The 9,744-nt window shown below is 55.5% G+C and overlaps 1 protein-coding gene across 1 annotated transcript; it reads left to right on the top strand.

Moving 5' to 3' along the window:
* Positions 1-4,315: 4,315 nt before the first annotated feature.
* Positions 4,316-8,310, top strand: SRM (spermidine synthase). Its single transcript, XM_017649970.3, has 8 exons — positions 4,316-4,509; positions 5,085-5,205; positions 5,714-5,806; positions 6,654-6,807; positions 7,395-7,478; positions 7,565-7,710; positions 7,795-7,917; positions 8,023-8,310. The coding sequence occupies exons 1-8, from the start codon at positions 4,343-4,345 to the stop codon at positions 8,041-8,043; spliced, it is 909 nt and encodes a 302-aa protein (XP_017505459.2). The 5' UTR covers positions 4,316-4,342; the 3' UTR covers positions 8,044-8,310.
* Positions 8,311-9,744: the final 1,434 nt, after the last annotated feature.

Raw genomic sequence — 9,744 nt, 5'->3', positions numbered from 1 at the left:
ACAAATTATTGAAAGGGCTGACTATGGGACTATAAGGCCAAATCAAACCTTGCTCTGCTGCCAGAGAGCAACCTGTGAGCAGAAGAGCAGAGAACAGCTTGTCCCAAAATGGGCTGATATTTGCACTGGAGTGGTTGAAACTGACAGAAAAGCCAAACTATCAGTAGCTTAGCAAACACATGCTGTTCCTCTCTTTCTCCTGTACATGTAGGCAGTCCAGAGCTAGTGTCACCAGACGCTGGCTCCTATCTTCCTGCTCTACCAGCCTCAGTTTGAACACAGGGCTTCCCACCTCGCAGGCTGGGTGGCTGTCCCAGCTCCACCCATCACATCCTCAGCCACTCGGCTGGAAGGAGGGAAAGGGAGAAGCACCCAACTCCCTTCAAAAGGACACAGCCCATTTCCACTCCCCAGAACTTTGTCAAATGGCCACAGCCAAAAATACTGGGAAAGGTCATTTTACTGCCCACATGCCTGGTGAAAAATGCAGGGTCCTGTTATAGAATCCGGAAAGAATGGACATTGAGGCACAATGAGCTGCCTGCCAAAAAATGTCAGTCTCTGCTATAAAAAATGGGCAGATGGGAATTTTTTTTTAAGTGAGAAATTATTTTCTACTGAAAATGGCCTGAGGAGGCTTCATGAAAGGTGCATTTGGGTTGGACCTTGAACATTTAAAGTAGTCCAGAGAACTTTGGAGCTAGTGCTACTCAAGGCATGGGCCTCTAACAGCAGCTGGGAGCTGGCCAGGAAGGCCGAATCCCAGGCTCCTTCCCAATCCTGCGCAATCAAGATCGAGGGGCAGGCGTGGGAACCTGGTCTTAGCAGGCTCCCAGGTGATTCTTAGGCATCCTTAGGTTTAAGAAGCACTGTTGTAAGCAGGGCAGCACATCCCAGACTTTTATTAGTGTGCCAAAGTGGGCTTACCCACTGGTCAGCAGCGAAATGAGACCAAGGGGGAAGATGTGTTACGTTTCTCATAGGGGTAAAATTGAGTCCTTGTCCTTTATTTGGAAAGTATCCTTAGAGCTTTGTCTTAGCGACAGTGTTTTTTTCTTTTAAAATGATGGTGACCACCAGACCATAGGAGTTGAGGTCTTTTTAAGTGTCCTTTCTTACAAAAGGAAACATTGGCAACCTGATGTCAGTCCCCAGATGTGTTTTTGAAATTTTACTGAACCATGGAACCCAAAAGTCCAGGACTGCTGACCATGGGACAGAAATGCAAGCCTTCTGGGTGTTTGGAGAATGGCCATAGCTCTGTTTCACTGAAGCTGCAAGTCATGGGCAGAGTGCTTGGGTGCCCAGGAGCAGAGGCGTGGTGAGTATAGGGAGGGTGTCAGACAGGGACTGCTCAGTGACGCTGAACCATGGAGGCCGTGACTGGGCCTGAGCTCTGAAAAGAGGGCTCTGGCAGGACCAGCAGGGTTGGAGGTGGAGGGGGAACTTCTGAGCAGAAAGGGTTTTAGCTCCAGGAGGCCCCCTGCTGTGGGTGGTGGCTTAGGCAGCTTGCCATAAGCATTTACAACCAAGTAATACCAGATAATGGCCAAATTTGTTCCCACTCATAACCACAGCCATCTGCCTGTCTAAACACAATGCTTTAAAAAATGACTCAGGTGCTAACTGCTCAAAAGTCTCTCCAGTGAGAGGGATACACATACCTACACTGTGGCAGCCCCCACTTAAACCATGGCCACGGACAGTAGCCACCCACCTCTCCCCTCTCCCCTTTTATAAACCACAGGCATACCTCATTTTATTGTTTCACAGATAGTTTTTCACAAATTGAACATTTGTGGCAACCCGTGTCAAGTCTGTCAGCATCGTTTTTTCCAACAGCATTGTTCACTTACTGTCTGTGTCACGTTTTGGTAATTTGCACAATTATTTCAAACATTTTATCACTACTGTAATTGTTATGGTGATCTGTGATCAGTGACTACAACTTGCTGAAAGCTCAGGTAATGGTTAGCATTTTTTAGCAATGAAATATGTTTTAATTAAGGCATGTACGTTGTATTTTTAGACAACGCACACTATACAGTATAGTGTAAACACTTACATACACTGGGAAACAATTCATTTGACTGGCTTTACTGCTATAATCACTTTATTGTGGTGGTCTGGAACCAAATCCCCAGTATCTCCAAGGTGTGTATCCATGCTTTAGGAGGTTGGGATAGTCAACTCCCTAGGCTTTGCAACTGAAATTTAAATGCACATTGGCCCTAATTTGGGGAAGTGTTTCATGCTATATCTTGGTTTTCTCCATACTGATTTTCCGTATCAGTTGTGAGTTTAATTGGGCTGTAATATGATAGCAACTTCCGGCAAACCCTGTTTTTCTTCCTTGGGATCTGAAGTCGGGTGACATTTCTGGGCTCATAGAGGTCCTGTACATGTGAGGGCTTTTTTGCTAGTAATTTAGGCCCTTCATTTTCTTTGAACTTAGAAGGTTTGAGCTACTGCTATACACACTAGCCCAGAGGTCTAATTTGCTATTGGTGTTGATGCCAAGACCATGGTTTCACCTCTACAGGAGGGCAAAGGCTGTATGATCCTCATTTGAGAATGCACATGCTGCAGCAACTTTGTTCAACTTGCAGGAGGGATGAAATGTACTTGATCCTCCACTGCTCCCCTCCTCCAGCCCCATGCAGTGTCCCTGGAATGCCAGAGCCCGTTTGGGTTCAGCTGTGCGGCAGCTGGAAGCAAGCCAAGACAGCTGACTCTAAGATACGCTGGCCTCCCACAGACATTCAGCCTCGTTATGCAAGTGCTGCCAAGGTAAACATCATCCCCAGTCTCATGGCGCTTACAGTCTAGTTCAGGGTACATGGAAGTAAACAGGTAATCACAGCTCAGAGGTGTAAATGTCTTAGAGGAAGTGCAGGCTTGATGTGAACACCGTGACCCACTTACAGGCCTGAACCCAGTCAAGCCTGTAGTAACAGGACATACTGGTTGACTGTGTCTTACCCGCTGTGTCATCCTTTTCTGAATGACCTTGGGCAACCTGTGTCTAGTCAGGTCATCTGCTAACAATTCTTTTACTGCTTTGGCTCACCTCGCCTTTAAAGGGAGCTTAAAGCTGGCCAAGGCAGAACTGTTGCAATAAAGCCTGAGGTTTGCACGAACTGATGAATGATGTGTTACTCATCTGGGGTTGAGAGAACTTGCTTCCCACCTCCAAGTGGAGGCTGCAAAATGTCAGTCAGAAAACATCCCTGCCATGTCACCAGTAGTTTATACCAGTTTAATCCCCCTTCCTTGGCATGTGAAACTTCGCGTGTAAAGCAATTAGCATTTAATATTTGCTAATTAGCATGCTTAATGTGATTCAGAGATGTTCCTTGACATTTTCATAAAAACAGAGAGCACATTCCCGCCCACCCTTCAAGAGGCAAAGACCAGTTTGTCAAAAAAGAAAAAAAACCGTGCCAGTCGTTTTGGTGCTGAATTGCATGTGTTGGCCTCTTCCGCGATACTGCTGGTAAATTCAGAAGCTCCTCTAGAAAAGAACTTTTTAGTCAGCAGCCATAAGCTCATGGATCTAAGGGAAAATGGTTAAATCCAGCTAAAGTCTCGGGGCTGTGATGGTCCTTTTCAAGTAAATAAAAACCGCCTGCGCCCCCGACAAACCACATACACTGTTCAAGTCCTACAAGGAGCCAAATTACGACACGCGTCGAGAAAGACATCCCACTCTATAGATGTAGCGCAACAACGTAACTCTTCGCAGACAGGTAGCCACTCGCTCCCATTTCGCCAGCTCCAGGGCTCAAGCCGGAGGTCCGCACGTCCAGCGTCCGCAACTCCGCCCGAGCCGAAGATGTCTGCTCGTTTCCCCTCCCGAGTCAGACACCGCTCGCTCCCTCTCTGCGGCCCTTGTGGCCCCTCGCGCCCCGAGGAGGGGGTCAGGGCTCCGGGGGTCGCACCGCCCGGTCCCCTCCCGCCGGCCCGGTCCGTTCGGAGCCGGAACCCGCCCCCCAGCTCCGTCAGGCCGCCCGGCTTCGGCCCCACGTGGCCCCTCCGAGCGGGCCGGACTACCCTGCTGCCACCAATTGACGGCCCGACGCGGCCACTGGGCGCTGCGCTGAGCGCCTGCGGCCAACCAGCGCGCTTAGAGCGCTGGTGGGGGCAGGGCCGCCGCGTGGCCGCTAGCCCGCGCCCGCGCCGCCATTGGCGAGTTTGGGACCGCCCCTGCCTACCGGCCCCGCCCCTCCAGCAAAGTTAGGTTGCGGCGCGGGCGGCGGGCGGAGCTGGTCCCGTTGTGCTGCGGCTCCGCGCGGCCTGCAGTCCGGGCCCGCGCCCCGCGCCGCCCGCCCGCCCGCCCGCCATGGAGCCCTGCCCCGACGGCCCCGCCGCCTCCAGCCCAGCTGCCATTCGTGAGGGCTGGTTCCGGGAGACGTGCAGCCTGTGGCCCGGCCAGGCCCTGTCGCTGCAGGTGGAGCAGCTGCTACACCATCAGCGCTCGCAGTACCAGGATATCCTTGTCTTCCGCAGGTACCACCGCCCGCCCCGCCCTGCGCCCTGGCGCCCCTGCGCCCGCTCAACCCAGACCGCCAGCTGCCCACCCGCGCGAACCAGCCGAGACGCCTCCTGCCCTGACCTCGGCCCGAACTACCCCTCTTCTGCCAGACCCCTGTCTTGAGCGCTTTACCTCCGGATGCCCCTCGGCCGCCTCTGCCCCCGCCCCTCCTCCTGCAAAACTGTCAGAAGTTCCTGTGAACTAGGCCCATCTCCTCTCTGAGCTCCCTCCCGACCCTGCATCCCGTGTCCCGGGCTAGGGGCCGGCGTTTGGAGCAGTCCTCGTCGGTGGGAGGGAGCCGGAGTGTGCGCCGACCCGACGCGCGGAACTCCACGTGTCAGTCCCCGACACGTCAGAGCCAGACCCCATTCCAACCCTAGCCGCCCCCCAGGGGCCCTCCTGCAGATCCTTGCCACGTGTCATCCCCAGTGCTCAACCCCTGGGACCCCTTGTCGGGTCGGGGGAGATTCGTCTCACCCAGGGACAGTTGGACCACATTGCCCGCCTCTCCAGGGGACCCAGGTACCTGACTGTCACTCCTGCCCCACAGTAAGAGCTACGGCAACGTGCTGGTGTTGGACGGCGTCATCCAGTGCACAGAGAGAGACGAGTTTTCCTACCAGGAGATGATAGCCAACCTGCCCCTCTGCAGCCACCGCAATCCCCGCAAGGTACCAGCCTCCAAGAACAGCCCTGAGACACCCCACACCCCCCGCCATAGGAAACCCACCACTCAGTGTCCTCCGAGCAGTGCTGGAGGTCCTGGATGTGCCCTGTGCCCAGCCCAGGTGCTTCCTAAACAGCTGTCAGAGAAAGTGCCAGCAAGGACAAGGGGAGTTCGTGCTGACACAGCCCTGAGAAGCAAACAGTTCTGGCTGACGCCTGAAGCTCAAGAAGGAGCAGCCCTGGGAGGAGTTTCCAGAAAAAGGGAACACACACCTGGCAGCAGGTTCTATAGGCAGGAAGGGATTTCTGAGAGTAGCAAATGAAGTAAGGGGGTCTGTGGGTCAGAGGAACTGAGATTCATACCCTGTACCATATGGTTCTAGCTTGTTCCAGCTGGTTTGGTGTGAGTGCCTCTGCCCGGTGAGGGTCCAGGCCACCGAGTTCTGCTGGAGCCTGTTCGGTAGGGCTGACGCTCCGGCTCCAGCCCACTCCTGACCGCCCCTCCCCTCGCAGGTGCTGATCATCGGCGGCGGGGATGGGGGTGTCCTGCGGGAGGTGGTGAAGCATCCCTCCGTGGAATCGGTGGTCCAGTGTGAGATCGATGAGGTGAGCGCACAGAGCGGAGCTGTGGTCTGGGTTCAAGTCTGCTTCTGCCCTAAATCAGCTGCATGCCCTTGAGCAAGTCCCTTACCATTTCTAGGCCTGTTTCTTCGTCTCAAAAACATGTTGAGGAGGATTCCGTAGGAAAACTGGATAGTGAGGGCCTGGCACATCATAATCGTAGGTGAGCCATGATGCTGGTTCATAGACTGAGCTGGTTTTTAATTCAGGGCCCAGGGCATGCCAACTGCTAGGGTATCTACCCTTCACACTCAGCATGTTTTTAATGAACCTCTATGTGGCTGCCCTTGGTCTAGGTGCTGGGGTCCAATAGTGAACAGATAGGCCCAGTCCTTGCCCCATTTGGAGCTGGTGTTCTAGTTAGAAGGAAACATCAAGACTGATCTGATAAAGGCAGGACAGCGGCAGGGGGCTGGAAGGAAAGGCAGGAGGGGAGGCTGGTCAAGGCAGGCCTCGAGGTGGGTGTGAGCTGGGCCTGAAGGAGAAGCAGCTGGCCACATGGAGACAGAGAAAGGCTCTCCTGGTGAGGCTAGAATCAAGACCCTCTGAAATACCAGCAGAGCTACTGGAGGCAGGGGGCAGCTTGGTTTCGGGGGAGGGAACTGGGAGGTGGAGGTGTGGGCTGAGCAGCGGGCAGGAGCCAGCCCACTGAACTGAGGGGGTGGTACCAGAGTGCTCCCCATCTTACAGATGTGAAAACCGGGGTTCCACAAAGTGAATGGCTCGCCCAAAATGCCCAGGCTTTGGGAGGGGCTGCCAGGCATCCCACTCACTCCATCCGACTCCAGGGCTCCCAGTCCCTGTGGCCCAGCCTGGTCCCTCTGCTCCCCAGGATGTCATTCGGGTCTCCAAGAAGTTCCTGCCGGGCATGGCCATTGGCTACTCCAGCTCAAAGCTGACGCTACATGTGGGTGACGGTTTTGAGTTCATGAAACAGAACCAGGATGCCTTCGATGTTATTATCACTGACTCCTCAGACCCCATGGGTAAGCAGGGGCTGGCCCTGGGCCATCTGTGCCCCTGGCCTGATTTGCAGAATGGGAGGGGATGGCCTGATTTGCAGAGGATGGGAGGTCCCCAGAACTAGAGCTGAACTTTTCCCTTCTCTGTTGTCACTCAAACATGACCCCGTAGAGTAGGGAGACCAGGCTACTACCCAAAGTTGGGGACCTAGAGGAGAGTGGGGCACTAGCCTTGGCCCACTGAGGCCCTAGTTTCCCCTTCAGCCTCCTCTCTGCTCTTGGCAAACAAAATGTAGGGGCGGGGGTCTAGTCTCAACCCAAGGCCCGGGGGGTGAGTCCCCTGACACAGAGCCGATGAGAATCCCGCAGGAATGGGATGAAAATGTGGAGCCCTCTCAGGCACTTGGCATGGACCCCTGCCCCACCTCAAAAACAGCCTCTTTGTTATTGCTTGCTGAATGTCGCAGACTGGGTTCCAATCCGCTCCGCCCGTGGGCAGCTGCACCGGTCTTGGTGTGGGGTGACAGTGGTCTTGCCTCCCTCAGAGCCAGGCTCAGGAGGTCTTAGCCAGAGTGTGTGCGCTGCCCCTCTTCCCTTTCCCTGCCCCGCAGGTCCTGCTGAGAGTCTCTTCAAGGAGTCCTATTACCAGCTCATGAAGACGGCCCTCAAGGGGGATGGCATCCTCTGCTGCCAAGGTGAGTGGCCTTGGCAGGGCAGTCGGGAGGGGCCGGGCCAGGGGGCCGCCTGCCTGCCGGATGCTGACCCTGCCCACTGCCCGCAGGGGAGTGCCAGTGGCTGCACCTGGACCTCATTAAGGAGATGCGGCAGTTCTGCAAGTCGCTCTTCCCCGTAGTGGACTACGCGTACTGCACCATCCCCACCTATCCCAGCGGGCAGATTGGCTTCATGCTGTGCAGCAAAGACCCAGTGAGCTGGGGCTGTCCTGAGATGGGAGGGGGCAGGTGGGCCCGAGAGAACTCCCCTGATGCCCCCCCACACCCCTGTCCCCAGAGCACCAACTTCCGGGAGCCTGTGCGGCAGCTGATGCAGAAGCAGGTGGAACAGATGCAGCTGAAATACTACAACTCCGATGTACATCGCGCAGCCTTCATTCTGCCCGAGTTTGCCCGCAAGGTGAGCTGCCTGCGGGATGGGGGAGGGGACCCAGGGCTCCCCGAGGGGCTGCCTCCACCCCCACATGGCCCAGCATCCTCCTGACGAGCCCCCGTGTCCCACTAGGCCCTGAATGATGTGAGCTGAGCCCTGCTGCCACTGCAGACACCGCCCAGGATCTGGAGCAAGGAAGCCTCCAGGGCGCCTGGGCCCTGACAGCCCTGGACAAGACCCCTGCCAGTGTGCCCGCCAACCAAGTGTTACAGGCCCCAGAATGCTGCCCGGCCTGCCCTGCTGGGCAGACTGTCTGTCTCTCTCTGTGGGGGTCAGCCTCCACGCCTATACCAGCTGTGTATAGCACTGTCTCCACCTTCTGTCACCCCTTACTCACCAAACACGTGTATTTATAACAAAGTTCTGAATCGTGTGTCCCCAGACCTTGCAGGGGCTGTAGCAGCCACTACTGGGCACTTCTGGGTGCCAGGCTCTGAGCTGGCCTGGCGTCTGGCCTCCAGTGCCTGCTGAGTGTCTGAGTAGGCAGGCCATGCTCTCCCTGTGTAACCTTGAAGCAGCCCCAAGACCTCAGTGGCACCAAGAGACACCGCTGTCATCTGCCCAGATACAGCAGTCAAGTCAGCCCTGGTAAGCTGCGTTAGTTACTCCCTCAAGCCCCAGAGGCCAGACATGACAGGCCCCTAGGGCCGGGGCTGTGGAGTTGACATGACCTTGGTGGGGCTGCTCAGGGCCTTTGCCTTCTTCTGGGGCAGCGTTGAGTGTTCTCAGAAGGATTTGGGCCATTCACAAGATTGCCAGGGCCCATCCTGGGGTAGATGCTGGCAGTGACCCTGCAGGTGGCTGGCTGGCGTGTTAAGCACATCAGGGCCCTGACATGGCTCCCAGTTCAGACCTGGGTTCAAATTTTGCCTCCTCCTTAGTGCCCTCTGTTAAATTCCCAGAATTTACCCCACAGGTTGAGAGGTTGAGAAAGCAGGTGTGGGAGCCTTCCAGGACTCCCAGGGCACAGGCCTATCCCCTCTCCAAGGTGCTGAACCATCGAGTGTGTCCTGGTGCCTCCCCTCCCCTGGCCTCCAGGACAGGCTCTGCTGCTGGGAGAGGGGCCACTGCAACAGGGTGCAGCCGAGGGAGGGCCTCTAGCCCACCCTGTGTCTGGATCTCAGGAAAGGCCCCTGGTCCTTGAAAAAGCTGGTGTCACCAACATTTTCCCCACCGTAAGGCCAGGACACGCCAGAGAATGAGTTAGTCTGGGAGAGACTTGGGGTCAGGGGGGAGGGAGGAAAGAGAGTGGCCCCAGTCTGGAGGTGATGCTGGAACATCCCCGACCCTGCCTCTGCCTTGGGTCTGATTCCACGGGGGCTGGCACTGCCATTGTGGAGTTGGGGAGCAAGCTCCCGGCTGTGCAGACGGCTCCTTGAGGGGCTGCAAGCCAGTCACTTGCCCTCAAGGCTCCATGCACCCCAACCTCACCCCCTCCCATAAATTCACTGGGCTGAGCACCTGGTGTTTGACCCCAGTCAGGAGGACTGACCCCAGGATAACTTCTCCATTCCACCCAACCCCAGGAAAGTATTCTTTTTTTAACATTTTTTTATTATTATCAAGGTATCATTGATAAACACTCATATGAAGGTTTCACATGAAAAACATTGTGGTCACTACTTTCACCCATATTATCGAGTCCCCCCCATGCCCCACTGAAGTCACTGTCCATCAGTGTAGTAAAATGCCACAGAGTCACTACTTGCCTTCTCTGTGTTACACCCCAGGAAAATCTGAACCCAGGCTTGGGTGTGGACAACCCTGGGAAGCCAGGTGAGTCAGGACTTGTCT

This window comes from Manis javanica, chromosome 4 (genome assembly GCF_040802235.1).
Source record: "Manis javanica isolate MJ-LG chromosome 4, MJ_LKY, whole genome shotgun sequence".
Classification (NCBI taxonomy): domain Eukaryota; kingdom Metazoa; phylum Chordata; class Mammalia; order Pholidota; family Manidae; genus Manis; species Manis javanica.
The sequence above is the reverse complement of the archived record's forward strand: the minus strand, read 5'-3'. Positions and strand labels throughout refer to the sequence as shown.

Excerpts from the sequence above, each read along its gene's own strand:
- SRM (XM_017649970.3), top strand. The coding sequence starts at position 4,343 with ATGGAGCCCTGCCCCGACGGCCCCGCCGCCTCCAGCCCAGCTGCCATT. Across the intron at positions 5,807-6,653 it reads TCCAGTGTGAGATCGATGAG|GATGTCATTCGGGTCTCCAA; the intron begins GTGAGCGCACAG and ends TCTGCTCCCCAG. Across the intron at positions 6,808-7,394 it reads TGACTCCTCAGACCCCATGG|GTCCTGCTGAGAGTCTCTTC; the intron begins GTAAGCAGGGGC and ends CCTGCCCCGCAG.